The sequence below is a fragment of the Pleuronectes platessa genome, chromosome 12 (genome assembly GCF_947347685.1).
Source record: "Pleuronectes platessa chromosome 12, fPlePla1.1, whole genome shotgun sequence".
In the NCBI taxonomy this organism is placed as follows: domain Eukaryota; kingdom Metazoa; phylum Chordata; class Actinopteri; order Pleuronectiformes; family Pleuronectidae; genus Pleuronectes; species Pleuronectes platessa.
In genome coordinates this window covers 3,161,983-3,184,525 of record NC_070637.1, presented here as the reverse complement: position 1 = coordinate 3,184,525, position 22,543 = coordinate 3,161,983, and the positions used below count along the sequence as shown (strand labels likewise).

Genomic DNA, 22,543 nt, shown 5'->3' with positions numbered 1-22,543 from the left:
GAATGGATGCGTCACGGATCCGGGTATGAAAATACAGATGCAGGTCTTTTGATCCAAGGGGATATCATGAATCTGTTAGAACGAGAGAGGGTCAAACTTTAGATTTGTTTAACACTGTCATCATCCAAAAACCCCAGGTCTCGCCCACTGCTTAAAAAATACAAGGGATGAGCCCTGATGTGTTTCAGGTCACAGTCCTCATCAGGTAAAAAAACACAGCTCAAAGGTGAAGATGGTGTCACAGGCCAGGAAACTGGGTGTGCACATCATTATATCAAATATTTCAAGTTTATCAGGTAGAAAAACAATTACAAACAGGAGAGGAGAGCTCATAATAGGCACCAGAAGAGAGGTGACCAGACAAGGTAAATGAATGCTTCTCTGTTTGCCACAGCCCCCTATAAATATACATAAGTAACATCTGAAACGCACACAAAACACACACACGCACACACACACACACACATACACACACACACACACACACACAAACACACACACACACACACACACACACACACACACGGCTGTGTCTCCTTGATTTCAGAGACCATTACATTAAATTGCAATCATCCGCAGGAGATTTATTCTAACCTTAACCAGAGTAACTACTTGCTAAACACTTACCTTAACCTAACCTTAACCTAATCTTAACTCAATACCTAGACCAAACACACAAACACACACACACACACACAGACACACACACACACACACAGCTAATGGGATAATAATGGGAGTTTTCTTGAATTGTATAAACACGACAGAAATACAACTGATATTTGTTTATTTGTTTATTTAGAAGGATCCCCATTAGCTCTACCCTAAGACAGAGCTACTTTTAGTGGGGTCCACATTTAAAACATACATACAGATATCAAACAATTTAAACAAACATTGATATGAATGTGTTGAGGTCCGTTTGGACCCCCACAGCATCACAGTGTTGTGTTTTCAGTGAGTTGTCTGTCTACTATCTCAGCTGTAGTTGTGTATGTTTGAAGTCAACCCTGACAGGGAGCTACACATGAAGGCTGGATGACGTCAGCAGCGGCTCCAGTCAGTAGAAAGAGAGCATCCTCTCCTCCTCCTCCTCCTCCTCCTGCTGCTCCTGCTCCTGCTCCTCCTCCTCCTCTGATGCTGCTGCTGCTTGTGACACTTGAACGTCTCAGGTAAGAACTCCACACCGCAGCGCTCACTGTTGCTTCTTATTTCTGACGAATCCACTGTTTCCTGTAGACTGGTACAAATATATGTGAAAGTTTGTGACGGGTCGGCGCCACTTGTCGCTCCACAGGTGGACGGGTCTCCTCTTGTCGGGCTCTTTTCGGGACTAACATCATGGGGGGATGGGAAGCGCTCCGGCAGTTTAACTTGCTCACATGGCTCAGAGAGGAGAGACAGTCGAGGAAACTGATTCTCTTCATTGTCTTCGTCGCCCTGCTGCTGGACAACATGCTGCTCACTGTGGTCGGTAAGAGCACACACCTCTTACTTTATTTATTTCCTGTTTGTTTGTTTTGTTGTCTTTAAAACAAGGTTAGTTAATGGAAAATGAATTGGCTGTAATTAACCTGTCTAGCACTTTAATGGGTACTGCTTATTCAATCGTGTGGCAGCAGAGTAACGTATAAAATCCTGCAGATGCACTTCAGGATGGAGAAAAAGTGTGATCCCAGTGTGACGTGATTGTTGGTTGGAGTGTTTCTGAAACTGGTGATCCCAAACAATGGGTGAGCAGCAGTTCTGTGTTCATGAGAGAGGTCAGAGGAGAATGGTCCAATTGGTTGGAGCTGACAGAAAGAAACTCAGATAACCTTAAGACCTGTGGTGAACAGAGAAGCATCCGAATGAACATCAACCTTGAGGTGGATGATCTACAACATCAGAGACCACGTCAGGTTCCACTCCTGTTAGCCAGGAACAGAAATGTGAGGCTGCAATTACACAGACTCGCCAACACTGGACGGTAGAAGATACTGGACAGTTGTAAAGTAGCCTGGTCTGATGACTGTGTATCCTGTGATGTTCACCAGATGGGAAAAAAGCAGAAGACAAATTTCCCTACTCTGCATGTCGTGTGATTGTGCATGTGTTTGGGATCAATAAATGTATCTTAGAGTCATAATCTGAAGTTTTTCTTGATATGTTTTGGGACCTCAGAACCAAGCAGCCCTGGTTTGAATGTCACAGTCTATCTGAGTGTTGATCATGTTCATCCCTTTATGGCCACAGTTTCATGAACATGACAGTGAGTTCATTTAACTTCACTGATCTCCTCTGTGCTCTGGTGTAACAGGAGATTGGCAGGATGAATGTCCAGATGCTAAATCAGCAAATATGATGTGATACAGTCACCTCAACATGGAGCAGAATCTCAGAGGAATGGTTCCAACATCTTGAGGAATCAATGAGATGAAATGCTGAGGCTGTTTGAGATCAGAGGGAGGAACTGTGGCGTTCCTAATAAAGTGCTCGGTGCATTTAAAGGATTAAAATATTCACAACCGATAATTTCATTTGGACTGAAATGATTCATTAACCGACCCGCCTGCATCCAGCCTGCCAGTGCTCTCACTGCACATGACCAGGGTGTTCTCTCGCTGAAGCAGAGGCGATAATCACACGTTAGCAAGTATGTCACAGAAAAGTCGTCTTCTAGCAGACAGTAGTGTGTCAGTGTGTGTTCCTGTGTCTTGGTGGCTTCACTTTGACAATAGGTGCTGATGGGAGTGGGGGCTGTCTGGGTTCTTGATAGCTTTTGCTGAATGGCTGAACATTCTTAGCCAGCGCAACCAACATGTGTACATGTTCCAGTGTGAATCTGATCCTGAATATGAGAATGAACAAGATCACAGAAACAAAGATTATAGCAGGATGTCTCAGTTCCGTGAATATCATTTTTGACTTGCTTATTGTGGAACAGAACAGTGAATATAGTCTTCCAATCACTATTTGCACTGGACAGAGACATTTGTCTACATATGGCTCTGTTAATAGATAACGTCTGCTGTCAGGAAATATTAAAGCTAATTTTTCTACTAAAATGTTATTCTGCTCTGTGCTAAACCTGCACTGGCAGTTATTTTACTGCTTGAATGCATTAAATGTCTTTAATACAATTCCAGTAGACTGTTATGGGAGAACGAGCTGTGCTTGGAGCGGATGATCATACAAAGAAATCTGTGACGAGCTGACATGAACTCGTACTGGAAGTAGAAAAAAGCCTGGAGCCTTAAGAGCTGACATCTGAGTTTCTGTCTAACAGAATTAGGTTGTAGATATATTTGCAGGATTATTGGAAACTTTGGTCATGTTTAATATGGATGTCCACACTGTAACATCCCATATATGACGGAAAATAAGAACAATCATGATAGGTCCTCTTTAATGTCTGAGACCAGCATCAACAGGCAATTCTATCTCCTTCAAGACATAAGTTATTTAGTGTCATCAATATAACACCATAATTGAAATGTCCACTTCATTCTGTCACACCCAAACATAACTGTAACAATAATGTAAAGTTTAGTTCACCATGTGTTTCATATCATCTTCTACTTCTACTATCTTTACGTCCACTGTCAATCATGACAGTGTGGTTGTTACTCTGTAATATTTTAAGAAGGCGTTCACCACAGCATGATTAGCAGCAGATGACACAGTGTAATACATGGTAGACTTGTGTAGATTGGATTGTGTTGACTGACTGAAACATCAAATATTGGTTTATGAAAGGTTGCATATCGTCAAAGTCTAGTTTTGTAAAAGAGCACAATGCTGACACAATGCAAACACTATCAAATGGTTATCAACGCACATGTTTTGGAGCCTGTTCCTAGAACAAAACTTTATCATTTTGGACATGAATATGGTTTCACAAAATATGTAATACCCAGTTTCTTTGTGAAAGAAAGTGAAACAGGCTTTAGCTATCAGGTCATCTTTCTCTATTTAGAATGCATCACTCTGAAATATATTGCTATACAAAGCTTTGGATGCGTCCCCCTCTTTATTTTCTGCATCATTCACCCATGAGCATATCTGCCTGACTCAGATCTCCAATAAAGCCATGGAATGCACAGCAAAGATGAAAAAAGATCACGGTCCCATGGATGAAACATGTTTGTCACTTTGTCATGAGTGCACACCTGAAGGAGGGTAATGGGCGAGTGGAGATGGGGACGGACTGTGAGCCTGAAATGTGTATGAAGTGTGAAATGTAGAATGTAGGTTATCTGAAAGGTTTTACAAAAAGTTAATAACCCAAATATATATATTCATATTGGCTAATGGTGTGTAGCCGCACACCGTTTCCTCCCAGCTGTCTCCTGCTTCTTTAAATACAAACCTACAGACAGGGACTGCTGAGCTTTCTAAAAGCACTTATGCATTTAAGTCTCGCAGCTAATTCATTATAATTGTTAGTTACAATAATTTTGATTTTTAATTAGAAGTTGTAATTCACTATGTTTGTACATGCTACCAACACTAGCCTCAAGATGAGCACGATGATGGAGAAAGGTGCCTGTCTGTCTGTATGAGCCCCGCCCCCACATGCGCTACATGAATGTGTGTGTGCCCAGCTGTGTTTGTGAGCTGTCGACAAGAGACACAGTCATCCCCGGTGTTTGACTGATTTTGAAAAAATCCAGAGTTACATTGACTACGCAGACATCGTCATTCCATTGACTGCTTTAGAAAGCACACATTTATTAGTTTTATCAATAAACAAATGAAGGACTGATCTTTATTTACATTGATCTTTACAGCAGAGCCAAGTCTCAGACACATTGCAAACACACACTAAAACAGTGTTGTCACAGAACCACACGTAGCTGTGCCGCAGCCTCACACAGACATTTTCCACTGTAAAATGTCCTTAAACACTTGTTTTTGCCATTTACTCATGCCAGATGCCCCAAATAATATATATTATGCGATGGCAAAAGTTGCAAAGGCTCATATCTGAGACCATCTGCACAATCACTATATCAAAGGCCGCATATTATTTCCCTTTCTGGGATTTAATTTGAGGTATTGGTACCCTTAAGATGATATATCAGTGGTTTAAAGCTGAAAAACTGCTGTAATGTGTATTTCCATGTCCTCTCTTCTGCCGCTCTCTGGAGCGGCAGACAGAACAGGCGGTTTTCACCTGCCTCTTGAGCCCCTCCTCTGATTGGCAGACTGCACTTTGAGACACGATCAGACCTATCACTGGTCTCGTTCTTGCGCATTCACTCTGGTAAACACAGTTGAAGGTCACGTTATGTTAGTAGCTATAGGAGACCAGCCATATATTTACAGTCGGTTACAACAGGATGTTTCTGAACGGTGAGTTACACAAGTTTTAGCAGGACAGTCGGCCAATGTAGGAGAAACGTCCAGAGATGCAGTATGGAGTTTCATAACGGAGTTTCAATACGGGGTTTCAATACGGACTAACGTAGACTTTACTCCGTAGTGAGCTGCTGGGTCAGCAGCATGTCTGCTTGGTGTCGCGTTCGGTCTGGAGGGGTGGTGGTGGTGTAGGTGACCAGGAGCGGGGGTGGTGGCTTCAGAGGCTGGACTGGTAGCGGCTGGGTGGGCTGAGAGAGAGCCTGTATGACTCATACAGGGGAGGAAGTACGAAACAAGACGTTTAGATAACATATTTCTTAGAATGGACTGAGTGAAAGAATCCCTGGAGTGAATGTTGTCATACTTTGAGGGTCCCTACTGACCCCCTTCAAGTAGTTACGGATAGTAAAAGCCCAGAAAATGTATTTACACAATATGGGCCCTTTAAAGAAAAAACTTTGAGAATAATTTCATAAATTTATTCACTAGTGATGTGATCAACCAGCATTAAACGGTTACATTTTGTCTGTCTTTCCCCCTCGAGGAACCCTCCTTGTTCTTTCTGACATATGTTGCAGTGACATCTGTATTAGTGTCACGCCAGTGAGCATCAGTCAGTAGTCGAGTCATATTTCATTGCATCAGTCTTCTCTCCCCTCTTTATGCCTGCCAGTTCCCATCATTCCCAGCTACCTCTACAACCTGGATGAGATGACAGACCCGGTGTCGCAGAACAACACCACGTTACAGCAGGATCCTCAGGGAGCCTTCCACAGTATTGTGTCTTTATATGACAACACTGTGAGGTTGCCTGGCTCCAACACCACAACCAGGTCCGCTGGTCTGATGCCTACGACCACCGCGGCTGCAGAGCTGCCAAGGAACTCCTCCGACTGCCCCAAGGCCAACAGCAGGCTGCTCAATGAGAATGTCAAAGTAGGAATGCTATTTGCCTCCAAGGCCACGGTACAACTCATCACCAACCCCTTCATAGGGCCTCTCACTAACAGGTAGGTGTTCCTCATCTCTTGTCTAATGTCCCTGTCAGGACATTAGAATGTAGCATTTGCAACCTCTTTAGCTGGTTTCTTCAAAGGCATTATTCATATTTCCTGTTGGATAGCAGTCAGGGAATTTGTGTAACCACCATGCATTCTTATCATAAAACACAATTTGCCATTAATTCAAGCATATTAATCAGTCACCTACTATACAGACGTCAGTATTATGTGGGCTGCAATGAACCATGATTTTAATTATCAAAAAAATTTCGGATTATTTGCTTATTAGTCTGCAAAATGTATTAAATGTTTTCTTTGACTCCGCTGCTACTGTGTGGCTCAGTGCACATCCACTCAAAGTTCACTGGACAAATATCAACACAACCCGTTTACAGGGTTGTCTTCATTTCTGGAGGGAGAGAGCCAAGCTACTCACTCAATAGACGGAATATCCGAGGAGAAGATTGTCGTGTTGATTGACTGAAACATCAAATATTGGTTTATGAAAGGTTGCAACTCGTCAAAGTCTATTTTTGTAAAGGAGCACAATGCTGATACAATGCAAACACTATCAAAAGGTTAGCAACGCAAATGTTTTGGAACCTGTTTCTAGAACAAAACTTTATCATTTTGGACATGAATATGGTTTCATAAAATATGTAATACCCAGTTTCTTAATTAAAGAAAGTGAAACAGGTTTTAGGTATCAGGTCATCTTTCTCAACTCCACAGTATTTTATTCTCCTTAATGTCATTGCTCTTGTTGTCCAGAACTAAACATCATAGTTGTAGTATCATGCTAAAATTCTAACAAGGACACACTGTTGTCAGCTGACCTTGGTGATGGGATGACGTCACCTTGATGGGTCAGGAATACAGCTTTTATAGCTCAGAAGAAAGAGACATATATTCCACACAGGAAATTATTAGCAGATATTATTTCTGCTATTCAAAAAATGCAAACAGGTTAGAATTAAGAATATTTCAAATACATTGAAGACAAAGAGCAACAGTAAACTGCATTTTCAAATCCAATGGAGAGACCTGCATACAACGTGTTAAACATGTGAGCCTCATGTGGATCTAAGGTCCTCTCAGCCACAAGGTCTCATCTAATTGTCTCAAACGGAGCAGAATTCCTGATTGTGTCTTTTTTCATGCATGGATAGGAAACACATTCGAGTGTGACTTTCAACAAACTAAACATCTTCCAGAACAACATGCTCGTCCTACAGTGGTATTTTACAGTGGTAAAATGTATTAAATGTTTTCTTTGACTCCGCTGCTACTGTGTGGCTCAGTGCACATCCACTCAAAGTTCACTGGACAAATATCAACACAACCCGTTTACAGGGTTGTCTTCATTTCTGGAGGGAGAGAGCCAAGCTACTCACTCAATAGACGGAATATCCGAGGAGAAGATTGTCGTGTTGATTGACTGAAACATCAAATATTGGTTTATGAAAGGTTGCAACTCGTCAAAGTCTATTTTTGTAAAGGAGCACAATGCTGATACAATGCAAACACTATCAAAAGGTTAGCAACGCAAATGTTTTGGAACCTGTTTCTAGAACAAAACTTTATCATTTTGGACATGAATATGGTTTCATAAAATATGTAATACCCAGTTTCTTAATTAAAGAAAGTGAAACAGGTTTTAGGTATCAGGTCATCTTTCTCAACTCCACAGTATTTTATTCTCCTTAATGTCATTGCTCTTGTTGTCCAGAACTAAACATCATAGTTGTAGTATCATGCTAAAATTCTAACAAGGACACACTGTTGTCAGCTGACCTTGGTGATGGGATGACGTCACCTTGATGGGTCAGGAATACAGCTTTTATAGCTCAGAAGAAAGAGACATATATTCCACACAGGAAATTATTAGCAGATATTATTTCTGCTATTCAAAAAATGCAAACAGGTTAGAATTAAGAATATTTCAAATACATTGAAGACAAAGAGCAACAGTAAACTGCATTTTCAAATCCAATGGAGAGACCTGCATACAACGTGTTAAACATGTGAGCCTCATGTGGATCTAAGGTCCTCTCAGCCACAAGGTCTCATCTAATTGTCTCAAACGGAGCAGAATTCCTGATTGTGTCTTTTTTCATGCATGGATAGGAAACACATTCGAGTGTGACTTTCAACAAACTAAACATCTTCCAGAACAACATGCTCGTCCTACAGTGGTATTTCACGTCATTTAGGGAAAAGCAATTCTCAAGGCAAGCAGAAATGGAATAAGTTATTCAGATGCTTATAACATGAGGGACAACCCTTTGTCGTGTTAGCTTGTTGAAGCCAGCAGATTTTTGAAGCTATAGCTAATCAATATTTTTACCATTAACTGAATATATGAAATGCATTAGACATTGTTCACTGACAATTGTCAAATAAGGACATTAGCTTTCCAGTGTAATTTTCAACAATCAGTCTTAAGAAGTTTCAACTCATACCAGCTACACATGACAAAATTATCAAATAGCTGGTGAACCAAGTGGAGCAGTTAGCAGCTAAAAGCCTTATCAGTATATGTATTATGACAAGGTGGAGACCTGAGCTTAAAGTGATTTATTTTGTAAAGTGGCTGAAAATAAGACTGAAAATTATGCTGGCTTCTAGATGTGCAACTTTTTAGTAACAATAGCTTGATAACAATATGTCAGATTTTGCCTTTACAGCTTGTTCTTAAATAATGAGAAATATCAAGTGGCCAAAATAATAATGTAAATAATTCTAACAATTAGCCTCAATACAGAACATATATGATAACCTGTACTGGGCATTGCGACATAGTCTATCTTTTCTTATTGTTATATGGACATTCCACTGCCCAACAGTTGGACGAGGCTTTATACCTACATGTGAGCATCACTACACCTTTTGTTCTTGAAAGACCATAAAACAGTGTTTTTACCATAATGACCCACCTGCACTTAAAGTCCAGGTACTTCGGTCAATCTATTGTAATTGTAATGGATTGGTTCAGCAGCAATTTTTTAATGACTGATTAAAATCATATACACACTGCACACCAATGATTTCTTGATCTGATACTAAAGGTCGCTAAAATAAAAGCACATTAAGCAGGAAGCTTTTCCATGTATATTGAATGGAGCAAAACAGAGCCAACCTAAACAAATCCAACAGCTGGCATTCACCTCAAAGCCAGTATGGAGTGTCTCAGATTGGCACTCAGAATACAATGCAACCTCTTTAGCTGGTTTCTTCAAAGGCATTATTCATATTTCCTGTTGGATAGCAGTCAGGGAATTTGTGTAACCACCATGCATTCTTATCATAAAACACAATTTGCCATTAATTCAAGCATATTAATCAGTCACCTACTAAACAGACATCAGTATTATGTGGGCTGCAATGAACCATGATTTTAATTATCAATACATTTTCGGATTATTTGCTCATTAGTCTGCAAATGTATTAAATGTTTTCTTTGACTCCGCTGCTACTGTGTGGCTCAGTGCACATCCACTCAAAGTTCACTGGACAAATATCAACATTACAATGCTGTAATTTAGACAAAGAACACAGTCCCCTTACTGGTTCTTAGTCACCTTCCCTCCTGACAGAGGACAATACAAGGCAAGTCAAGCATGTCAGGTATCTACGTGCGATAACCACAGCTCTGACGTGGCTGGCAGCTTTTAGTCTTTTCTTGAAAACAAAGATGTTATCATCCTCCCCAATTGTTTTGTGTCGGGCCAACAATTGTGTCTGGAAAGGATGTCATGCAGATGCAGAATTTCTCAAAATGCTTTGTGTCGGTGTTGTCAGAGGACCCTTATTTTTATGTTGAGTTTCTTGATTCCTCAAGCACATCAGCAGTTCTCTACATTTAAAATATACTTTTTTTGTATACATTATATGTATATTTTTGAAAAAATCAAACAAATGATGTTGTGCAAATTTGATTACATGCCCTTTTCTCTTCTGTCCCTTTAGAATAGGATATCAACTTCCAATATTCATTGGTTTTTGTATCATGTTCCTTTCCACTATCAGTAAGTTTCCAACTAACATGTTCTCTATTATCCAAAAATCTGAATGATTGCCACATATCTGATGATTCTCTGTCTATATTTCTGTTGTTCTCACTGTTGTGAAGTGTTTGCCTTCTCATCGAGCTACGCTCTGCTGTTTCTGGCCAGATCGCTTCAAGGGGTGGGCTCCTCCTGCTCCTCTGTAGCAGGTAAGACCTGCTCCTACTCATATTCAGCATATCTGAAAGCATTTACATAAATTCAGGCATTTAAAGAAAATATTTATTCTTGTGTTATAAGCTGGGTTAGGGTTAGGGTGCTGTATTATGTGTTGAACGTTGTCTAAATGGGGCTTTGCTAAGCGAGACACAGTGTTTCCAGGAGAGAAGCAAGTTGACTTCTTTGATGCCTCAAAAATATAAAAAACTTAAAATCTGATGTATTTGTCATACTGGGTATAGATTATAAATAGTAGTAGTGTAGTGTAGTGTTAAATACTGAATTAGCTCATGCTAATTATGTTCTAGCTAAAGTAGGGTAGTCAAATTGCCTTACATTTTTTTGTCTTAATCTGGATATATGCTTACATTTTTAGAAACGAGTACATTTTTAAATTGCAACTATCTGTACATTCGTAATTTGTCTTTGATGTAAAGCCAAGGCTCAGGATTTATATGTCCATGCCCTAATCTTATGGTCAAGCTGCGACCTGACTGCTCCCACTGTACTGTTTGTGTAAGCTACCAAAGAAGATGGCTTTGCAATGCACTTGCAGTGCATGAGTGTCTACAATTCAATTTTCAAATATGACAGTCATTATCATCATGAACTTAGCTACCACAGCAGTCAGTATCAATAAAGCCGATGTTGCTGCCCTGTATCAGTAACTGTTCAGCGATTCTTAACCTCTGTTCCTCCTAACGAGAGTCGGAAGACCATTTCTGGGAGCAACAGGTACTTGAGGAGAAGAAAAAATTATGTTTTTTATTCAAAATAAAATGAAATATTCATACTTGGAATTGTTTTTACGAGAAATGGTCTATGTCAGTGTTGAGATCTGTTTCAGAACGGATGTTCCCAAGTGAAGACTCGAAACGGTTCGGAGCCACTGTGTGACACTAAACATCTGAAGAAGTGTTGCTTATATCCGTGTGTTTTCAGGGATGGGAATGCTTGCTAGTGTTTACACAAATGATGAGGAGAGAGGTCATGCCATTGGTGTCGCTTTGGGAGGGCTCGCACTGGGAGTGTTAGGTATGTATATGTACATAGTCCACTGTGAAGTTGTGATCCAAGATTTTCAAGCTCTCCACTCTGCGACCAGCAAGTGTAAACTATAAGAAAAAAAATATTCCAAAGTCTAGAATATATTGTATGCAAATATTTCATTTTGAAACAAAAAGCTAACCTGTCGAACTTATTGCTCCCTGAGCTTTTATTGGGGGGGTTAAAAATCAGTTCAGTGACCATCCAGTCTTTCTCCACAGTGGGACCCCCATTCGGCAGTGTGATGTACGAGTTTGTTGGGAAGACGGCTCCATTCCTTATTCTGGCTTTCCTGGCTCTGTTTGATGGAGGTAAGGTTACAATGTGTCTTACACCCAAATCAAGACTAGTCTTTATATAAACAATGGAATGTTCAGCATGATTCCATCATGAAAAGAAGATGCATTCATGTAATATCAGAGAATGAAACTGACTCTGTGTCTTTACAGCTCTGCAGCTCTTTGTTCTTCAGCCCACCAAGGTGGAACCAGAGGTGAGTGTGTTGACTTGAACATTCATTTCCTGAAGGCTCACTTCATTATGATGACCTTTATAGCTACACACTGTTGTATATACTTTCTTTGTGGCATTGATTCTTTATTTAATAGTAAATGCAGGAAGTGTGGATAGGAATAGAGAAGGTGGATGGCACGCAACACAACATCCACAGCTTTGGGTAGATGGTAAACAGCACTTACTGTATACAATTACTTAAACAGGGCACTAGTACAAAATACTTTAGGACCTGATATTGTCCAAGGATAGAGAAACATTCTGTGAAAATGCAACATTTCAGATCCAAACTAGCTCTGCAATTTATTTACCATTGTCAAGTTGGAGGTCATCCACCTTCTCTCTTCCTCAGAAACAAGTCACTGGTCAGATATATCAGTACCTCCAATGAATTACAATGCAGCCTCTGTTGCTATCATTCTGATTGAGAGGGCTCATGTCAGCAATGCAGAGCTGAGGGTTGAATGTCGTGTTACATTCAATCCACCTTCTCTATTCATTGGTCTGACGGGAGACTAGTTCTTTTCTTTATTTGTGGAGTTGATAGGTGTCGTTATCTCTGGCTATCAAGAGGCAGCCGACACAAGTCAATTTGAAGGTTATTTCAAATAAGTCTCAGGAAATGAGTATTACTCTGTGGAAATGCTCTGATAAAAAATGTCATGAGTTGGGAAGCACACTGCACCTATACCCGCTTCTCTTTACTTGCTTGGAGGTGAAATGGAGTAAAACAGTATACTATTGAGGCCAGCTTAAGTAACTTTGTGTTACTTGTCACTGCATTCATTCAACTTATCAACATATGAGCAAATACCGCCTCTTTGAATTAATATGAGGAACACTGCTGATGACTGTGATCAGTGACTGATGGACATGTTTATTGTTGTTGGTGATGTCTTGTTTGGCATGTTACCCATATGACCTGCGGTTATCTTTATGCTCATGTTGGCATTGAAAGCAAACATACATGAAGAAAGTACTGAAAGTAACCTGGGTCCTTTACAAGTAGGGGGTTTTGGCTTTCAGCATTTGACAGAAAATTTGATCACTGTGCCTTTTTCCTTCACAGAGTCAGAAGGGGACCTCGCTGCTGACACTGATGAAGGATCCATACATTGTAATCGCAGCTGGTAAGAGAATATCACTTCACTATTTAGCAGAGAGCAGAGGTTCAAGAAATATCAGCAGTCTTGAAATCAAAGGCATGTGCCGTTATCAAATCATATATTTCACTCTTCAGTATCAGGTATCCCTTAATTGAGTCTTTTCACAGCTAAACATGCTTTCAACTCTCCCTGAAGAGGACATGCAACAAAATGCTGTGTTAAAGTCTGAGATAGCCAGTGGGAGAGAACTCCAACATTTAAACATTGTATTTTTCAGGATATAGTTATGGATAATGGAATGACTGTGGTTATTAGTCCTCAGAAGTGTGAAACAAATGTGCATGATAAATGAAAGGCATCTGAGAGGGAGTGAGCATTTCTTCTATATCTAAGAGAAAAGATGAGCAGAAACAATAGGGTTTATTTGTTTGCATGTCTATTTGTAGGGAGTTGGAATAATAGCACATAAGGACCAAAGAGAAGAAAAGGTAGACGATAACTGATACTGCATCATCTATTTTCATCCCTAGGTGCCATTTGTTTTGGAAATATGGCCATAGCCATGATGGAGCCGACACTGCCAATCTGGATGATGGAGACCATGTGCTCCAAGAAATGGCAGCTAGGTATTAACAAATGCACATTATGCATACGCATACAATGTTGTTACAGGACATACATGTTCAAAAAACCTTGCTTATGAAAGATTAAAATAATGTCTAATTTGTGTCAAGATCTCGTGTTAAAACCTCTGGTAGCCCTCACTTGTCTGTAGCATTACGACTGGTATCAGAAGAAACTGGGTGTTGCTTATTTCAGCCGTAGTGGTAAACCTTTCCCACCCCTACCATCCGTCCTATAGGTTTGAGCCTAATGATACCAGTTCTGGATACATTTTAAATCACTTTCAAGGAAGTGAAAAATCCAGGCTCCACGAAAAATTGAATCAAGCAAACTCAGTTATACTTGGAAACAGAGCATTGGATGCAATCTGAATTACTTCTCCTGAATCTGAGGTTCAACAGTCTGGCACCAGTCTTTCCATTCCCCTGTCCACTGACAGAACATAGTCCTCATGGTATCAAATATTCTCTACACACAAAGGCTTTACTGTCCGATTCCAGGAGCTTCTCACACTCTTCTGGAGCCCGGCCATAGAAGCTGAGGTCAATCAAACTAACTAGATGCTTAGAATTCACTACATACAAATGTACTTTATAATGTAGACAGAAATCCCTAAGTGAAATTTTGATTAAAAAAAAATATGGTTCACTGGTCACAAATTCATTGTGTTTTTTAATTTGTTTGTTATTAGTTATGATATTTTCTCTGATCTTATTTACATATTACACTTACATGTCTTACTGAGTGCTGCAGTGTCACTCATCCATCCTGCCAGATCTCCTCTATACAGATGCTGCCCCAGGCTTTGGGGTTATTAGTTTGTTCCTCCAGTCTGTTGTATATGAAGTCTAGGTCAGATAGAAAAGGGTGTGTGGGGAACAGGATATTAGGGTGTCATATACTGGCAGGTGGAAAGCATAAGTCTTCATTACAGACAATGGGAGATGTACAGCAGCTCAGCGATGAGGCACCGATAGAGCTCTGCTTATCTTTGAAATCCCACCCACACCTTCATTCTCTCCCTCTGTGTGTGTGTCTGTCTACTGCCCAGGCGTCGCTTTCTTACCAGCGTCCATCTCCTATCTTATTGGAACCAACATCTTCAGCAAGTTGGCGCACAAGATGGGGAGGTAAGGAGGGAAATTATCCTTATCTTTCCCCTGTCTCTCTCTCTCTCCTCTTCTTCTTCTCTCGAGCGCTGTCTCGCTCTGTGGATGTGACATCTGTTTCCGCTACTCTAAATGAGTTTTCAGTGTTTGTGAGGCTGGCTTTATTGAAGCCTTGATGATACAGAGCATCCATAATTTCGGTGTGTGCACATCTCCTCTTAGAATGGTAATTTTGATATTTGGGTTTGTTGATTCAGAATGTTCCTCTATTGTTAAGTACTACCAGTGAGCAAAACTGTTAAATCACAGTAAATGTTATATCATGGCTAATGCTGCATCTGCTGTTTCTGTTCGTAATGTTAGAGCCACGGTTACACCTTAGTACTGTTAATGTCAACAGTTATATTAATGCTGTTTGCAGTGTTTATGTGGATTTAATGGAACAGTATGTTAGAGACAGTATGCAGCGTTTCACAGATCACAAAAAAGGTTTTTACAGATGTGAACAGGGCTTATTAAAGCAGGTCTTCAACTCATAACATGTTTGTGTTTCTGAGCCTTAATGAATATGTGATTTGCTCCATCTTCGATTGTCCCTATATTTTTCCAAACCTAATGTTGAATGTTGCAGGATCAGGTTTCAACCACCTTATTGTGATAAATGGTAGAGACTAATGTAACAAGTAGAGTTTAGTCCTCTGTTCAAAGTCTTTTGGAAATACTGCATGTAATTCTACTTTCTATTAAATGACTTAGTGTTACTGTATATATATAAATATAAAGGAAAGTGTGGCGGCTTTGGTTGAGGAGGTAGAGCAGGTCGTCCACTAACCAGAAGGTTGGCGGTTCGATGTATGAATGATGTGTGATAGAGAAAGCTACACATAGATGCCCTGTAATGATATGTGTGTGAATGGGTGAAAGGTAAAACTTTACTGTAAAGCACTTTGAGAAAAACTGGTCCGTATTCATAAAGAACTTTTCTACTCAAAGTGCTTTACAATACAGTTTAGTGCCATTCACCCATTCATACAGGGCATTTATGGGGAGCCCTTTTTCTATTATGGGCAATTCAGTAACATAAAAGCACAGTCAGAAAATGTATGAAATTGTGAGACAAACAGGTCTTAAATATTCTGATTCGTGGTTATCACACAAGAATACCCGCGTCTCCCTGTAACATCTAAAATCCAATTCTGCCTGATTACATGAAAGAAAAGAGAGAATGTTTGGAATGATGCGTGGAGAATTATTTATTATTCTGATTTTTTATTTTGGTGATTTTCAAAATTACATGATATTGACCCCATTTCTTATTTGAAAAAACCCCCAGAGGTATAGATTTTATTTTATATTGATAAAATATCCACTTGTGCCTTATCAAGATACGATATATGTTCAATAAAACATCATGACAATAATCTTCATTTTTGCTGATTTATCAACAATCAAAAACTATTGTTATTATCAGTATTCAGACTCTTTCCTGTGGCCCTCCACATTGTGGTTAGGTGGTTAAATTTGCTTTTTATGTGTTATAGTTCAGAAAGGCACACAACTGTGTCTAACTGCACAGTTCACACCACATGTCTTCTTCTCTAGAGCCAAAGTTACTGTGGTAGAAGGAGAGATGAGGGAACTTGATTCTAAGCAGCAGGGACTGGGATACTGGTCAGAACTGAGGAAAGGAGCCATATTGAGAAGAAAAGACAGTTCATCTTCCAACATGGCAATAACCAGAAGCAAACAGCCAAGACAAGACCGAAGTGTCTTCTGGACAAGTCAGATACTTCTCATCCAATGTGATCTGAGAGGAGAAAGTGGACAAATGCTGGTGTGCAGAGAATTACACAGTGATACCCGAGGCTTGGCATGTTGCCAAAGGGAATGTAAAAAACACAGAATTAGGTCTGAATACAAAAAAATTGTTTTTGATTCTTAATAAATAATATTTCTATACTTTCACTTTGTCATTATGGTTGCCCATTACCCATTAGAATCAAATCTACAAGAATGAAGGGTGCATAAATGAAGAGGGATGAAAACTCTCTGGAGCCATTATTTATATTTTATATATATTTTAAACCAATTTACATCTTCTAACTTAATAACGTGGTTGATTGTGTGTGAAGTGTTTTAAATGAGATGACATCATATCCTCTCTCCCTTGCAGATGGCTCTGTGCTCTCATTGGAATGGTATTGGTTGGAATCAGTGTAATATGTGTAAGTATGAAGGAGACAACTACATAATCAGTGTGGAGTCAGATTGGACCTCTTCAATACTGGATTAGTATAAGAGTTTTTTTTTGCCATGAGCCATTTTGAGCCAATCACAGCTGACACTGGATGAAAATAACTTGAATTATACAACATTAACATTAATTATACAAAATAAGAAAACATGTAATAGAAATATATAGAAAAGCGTTAAAATGAATTTCATTTCATTTAATCATTTAGGAATTTAATATTATTTTTGATGGGTCCATATATACATATTGTATTCATATGGAAAACATTCAGTTCAATAAACCGCTGGAATGTGTCTGTCTGCTGTAGGTTCCATTTGCCACTAACATCTACGGTCTGATTCTTCCAAACTTTGGTGTTGGCTTTGCTATTGGTAAGTCAGCTAATTTAATAGTGTTCAAAACAAACAGAACCAGTGCATTCACCTATATTGTCTGTGCTGTTGCAGGCATGGTGGACTCCTCAATGATGCCTATAATGGGTTACCTGGTGGACCTGCGGCATGTGTCGGTGTATGGAAGTGTGTATGCCATTGCTGATGTTGCGTTCTGCATGGGATTTGCTTTAGGTGAGCACTAAGTATTTACAGACTAATACATTACAGGTTGTGACCGACTCATGAATCTGGGCCGTGACAGAGGGTCCATGCTCTAAATATTTGGCTCATGTTTTCTACAAATGAAATGATGATGTTATTGTGGCACCATAATTTATGGTTATAACACAGAAGGTTGTTTCCTTTCTTGTTTATTTAAAATAGCCTCCCTACACACTGTCAATACTGGTGCAAGTGAGGTAACAGAAACACACAGGACTGAGACAGCAGGGGCAGACTTAACAAAGTTCATTGATACAAAGGTCAAAGCGGGAAGTCCAAATGAATCCAGTATCCAGACACAGGTCGAATACACGGGAACAGGGAACAAGCCGACAGACACTCAGGAAGGGAACATCGTGTTTTAGCAGCTGAGATGAGGAAAGACACTTTAACCAGCAACATGTGGATATGCATCTTCCAGCTCTGACTGGTCACACAGCATGCTTCGTACGTTTTTTTCATTACAGCAATTTCCTTGTTGTATAATATCTTATCATGACCCTACTGTTATTCTCTTTCAGAAAAATATAACCCCCATCCATGTTACGCCAATTCCTGCTTTCGAATTGCAAATAAATGAAAATAAAAATGTGATATTCATATTACCCTCAGCAAAATATTGCAAACTAAACCAGTCAGTGATGTGTCCTCTAATGATGTAGGTCCATCTATTGGAGGGTCCATTGCTGAGAGCATCGGCTTCCCCTGGCTGATGACCATTATTGGAGTAGTGGATATTCTCTTTGCTCCACTTTGCATCTTTCTCAGGAATCCACCGGGACAAGAAGAGAAAATTGTAAGATTCAAAACACACAAATACACACACATATGGAATCCCTGGAGGGAACAATGCTCAACAAACATCATTTAAAGAATTATCTAGTGTTAGCCAGTGTTTGGCTAGATAGATGTATAATTCCGATCTCTGGGATTTCTTGTTTTGCCTTCAAGTCTTAATGATAATGCTCCGACATTTGGTTCCTTCAATTCTAAAATAGATGCACGAGAAACCCTACGTTCAGTCATACAGTGTGGAGCAAATACCATGTGCATAACTACAGAGACCTTTACGCTGTGTAGTCAGTTACACCTCTATACTGCACAAAGGGCACCAACATGTCCTGAATTAAGACAAGAGACACTGAAGGCTTGACCAAACTGTCCAGACTATAAAAGTACAAATTAAATTAGCATCTTGGTTTGACCCAATAACCAAATTGTTAGGGCGCATGCCACATGGGTGTATACACCTTTAGGAGCAGGTCCACAGGACTCCCAGACGACCAGAACATTTTCTTCTCTCTCCCTCTTTGTCCTTCACTCATTCTCCTTCACTGTACAAAAGTACCAAAAGTAAAGCAAAATGCCATAAGATGCCTGTGCTGTTGGAACTTCTGATACTGGAATCTGAAAGGCAAAGCAAGAAAACAGCTTCCTTGAGCTTTATATGTAACATTTATATGTAACATTTGCAAACGACATATCAACTCTTACAAGCTGTCTGCACCATATTACTTTAATCTTGATGATGTTTTCCTGCACGTGGCATCTATTGCACTTCTGTTCGTCCTGGGAGAGGGATCCCTCACATGTGGCTCTCTCTGAGGTTTCTACGTATTTTTACCCTGTTAAAAGGGTTTTTAGTAGTTTTTCCTTACTCTTGCTGAGGGTTAAGGACAGAGGATGTCACACCCTGTTAAAGCCCTATGAGATGAATAGTAATTTGTGAATACGGGCTATACAAATAAAATTTGATTGATTGAATTTGATTGATATTACACCTTCGTTTATTTACTCTCATTATTCCCCATCTGAATTCTTTAATGAAACCAATTATGACTTGATAAAATGTTTCCACTTTAACTGAAGTTAAAAAAAAAAAAAGTCAGGTCTGGGTTAAACTGCATAACAACAACTGTACACAAGGAGCTTGGACTCATGTTGCAGTGTTGTGCATGAACGAACGCTAAAGAGCGTGTTCATTGAACATGTTCACTTTTGTGAGAATGATGAACTGAACGCATCTCAAGGACAAATAATGAATTTGAACCGTGAACACGTTCATATTTCAGCGTCCTCGCTTATAGACGACAGGAAACGTCTCTCTTTATGTGTAACTTTATTAAAGTCCAGCGAACACGACACACTTCTTGTTCGTAACTCTCTTGTTCGTAACTCCGACACTCCTGTCATCCACTACTGTGTTCTTCACTCCCCTTCCTCATTCACCCTTGACATGCCAACTCATCAGCCAATGAGAGCCTGTCATGCCAGGTAACTCTCCAGCCATTGGTCTAGAACTGTCACTTGCCCCACCCCGACTGGTTCACTGACCCTCTGGAAATCCCAATACTTATTGACATGGTGTAGTTAGCTGAACATAAGTCATAACAAACACATAGCAGTCAAACAGAACATAAACCTAACTACCAGTCCGTTACAATATTATCTGAGGTCTAGCTAAAGCGTTACGGAATGTTTTCCTTCTCCTGAGGAGAGACACTGTCTAAATCGAATGCTTGCACCATGTCGTTGCTCAGTGCCCGTTAAATGTCCGCGATGTAGCCTAACCTGAACCAAGTAACTCGACTTCGCACTATGTTACCCATGATTCATCGCACACACACATGCACACCAAACAAGCAACGTGTTCCAAGTGTTTTCTGGCCAGTGTCTCGGCTCCGAGCCGTGGTCTGGAGCTCGGCTCACGGGTTATCTTGGCTCGCTGTCCGGACCGCTCCGTGAAGAAGGAGGAGGAGGAGATGTTTCTTTACTTGGAATGCAGACACTTTATTTCTCGGATATACAGCAGGAGCAACACTCAAATCACCTCTAGGTGCTCCGTCACTTCTAGTTATTCACACAATTTTGGCGTCTTTTCCCACAATACCCAGGTGCACTACGTCACACACTACAAACTTTCCTTAAAGGGCCAGGCCATACCTGCAACACAACAGCTCTCGGTCTCATATACAGATGGCAAGAGAAAGCAGAGAGGGATTTTTACATACTGTCTGATAAAGATTCCGACAGTAAAGGCAAGGGGTAGTGATGGATAAGGTTTTCTTTAACAAGTTAAGTCTTTCATTCTCACTTTCCACCTTAAAACTATGAAATGAACTGAACTATGAACTCGTTCAGAATTTAAATGGTGAACTATGAACGTGAACTATTCATGTTTACTTGTATGAACTGAATTTTGAACTAGTTCATGAGAGTAGTGAACTCACACAACACTGACATGTTGTGGCACAATTAACACATGCCAATAACTTTCTTTTCAGGCAATTTTGTCAGACACCAACTGTTCCATGAAGACGATGTCCTACTCCACACAAGGGACGCATGTTCAGGGGGAAAACATGGATCCAGAATATGACGATTATGATTAACAGCGACACCAGCGATGCAGGTTAATCCTTCAGAGGATCTATTTTGTTGTACAAAAAAAAGGGAACACAGAAGAAAAAAAAAAGAAGCAATTAAACAACAGCCAAGATATTTCCATGTGAATGTCCTGCGTTCAGTCTTCACTGTTTAGTGTCTTCTTAGCAGTCGTACTGGAGCAAACCAAAGTTGTTCTTGATCTGTGGTTGCAAGTGCATTGTGTGAGAGATATTTTTTTAGCCCACAGCCTTATTCAATAGAGACATGTGTCATAAAGCACTTTTTAGACAGTAGGAGGGTGCTGAGCAACAAGAGTGTGGTGTGCAGTTTGGTGGTATTTTGGGTAATTGTGTGGTATGTCAACAAACTGTTTGTGTAACCTCCATAGAGATGTGTTGGCCTGGTCTATGGTCCTTCGTTTGCATTGATATGCTTAAGAGTCCTCGGAGCCAGCCGTGTTGGGAAGTCAACCCATTTCAGCTGCTAGAGAAAAAGATTGAGAAATACATCCTGAAAAAAAAGAATACAAACAGAGAGAGATGATATCATTGTATAAAAGAGAAAGCTCTGAAGAGTACGATCATTTGAAGCCACTGTTCATAATGTGCACCAACATGTTCATTTTATCATGACAATGTCCACAGCGTTCAATTCATCAGTGCAACACGCGTCGTGTCATGCTCGCTTGTCTCAGTGTCTCTATGTGTTCTGAAAAAATAAAAAATTCTGTTTATATCCACCCACTGATTCCATTCATTTCCACTTCAGTGTTTTCTCAGTCGATGTTAAGCTTCAGAGAATTGTTCCCGTTTCTTTTATTCACCTTATCGTAAAATGAACAAAGTGAAAAACAAAATTCAGGCATTCGTGCGGAAGAAGTGGGAAGACAAGAATTAATAGATGGTTATGAAAAGAAATAGAGACAAACAAAAAATTTGAGCAGCATAGTGGTGAGTATGACATGACTGCTGTGCAAATGGATTTATAATGTGTGTTGTAGACGGCTGATGAGTGTCTCTTCTTTTTACCTTCTAAAGCCTTTACTATTGTGCGATGTCCACAGTCAGCCACAGTATCAACTGCTGGGATGAGGGGATTGTTTGAACACCAGCTTTGAGAATTTGCATGCATGTTCGGCTGGAGCATCGTTCACAGCACATCTGTCATGTGTCCAATGGAAATGTGTCGAGTTTTCACCCTGTTTCCTAAACGTTTCAAATTGTACCCGGATGCGTTTCTCATACTTTAACATTTGAGTATTGCAAGCCTGTTGTTAGTATTAAGTTCGTACATGGCTGAATCAAATAACTGATAGTTTTGCAGGCCACTCATTGATA

The 22,543-nt window shown here is 40.0% G+C and overlaps 1 protein-coding gene across 1 annotated transcript; it reads left to right on the top strand.

Annotated features, from left to right (window-relative positions):
* Positions 1 to 1,313: 1,313 nt before the first annotated feature.
* Positions 1,314 to 21,935, top strand: slc18a2 (solute carrier family 18 member 2). Its single transcript, XM_053436564.1, has 15 exons — positions 1,314 to 1,474; positions 6,017 to 6,353; positions 10,314 to 10,372; positions 10,477 to 10,560; positions 11,513 to 11,605; positions 11,839 to 11,928; positions 12,067 to 12,110; positions 13,200 to 13,260; positions 13,767 to 13,862; positions 14,912 to 14,990; positions 17,143 to 17,194; positions 17,531 to 17,594; positions 17,670 to 17,789; positions 18,482 to 18,615; positions 21,104 to 21,935. Exons 1-15 carry the CDS (start codon positions 1,342 to 1,344, stop codon positions 21,209 to 21,211), a joined length of 1,554 nt encoding a protein of 517 aa, XP_053292539.1. The 5' UTR covers positions 1,314 to 1,341; the 3' UTR covers positions 21,212 to 21,935.
* The last annotated feature ends 608 nt before the right edge of the window (positions 21,936 to 22,543 follow it).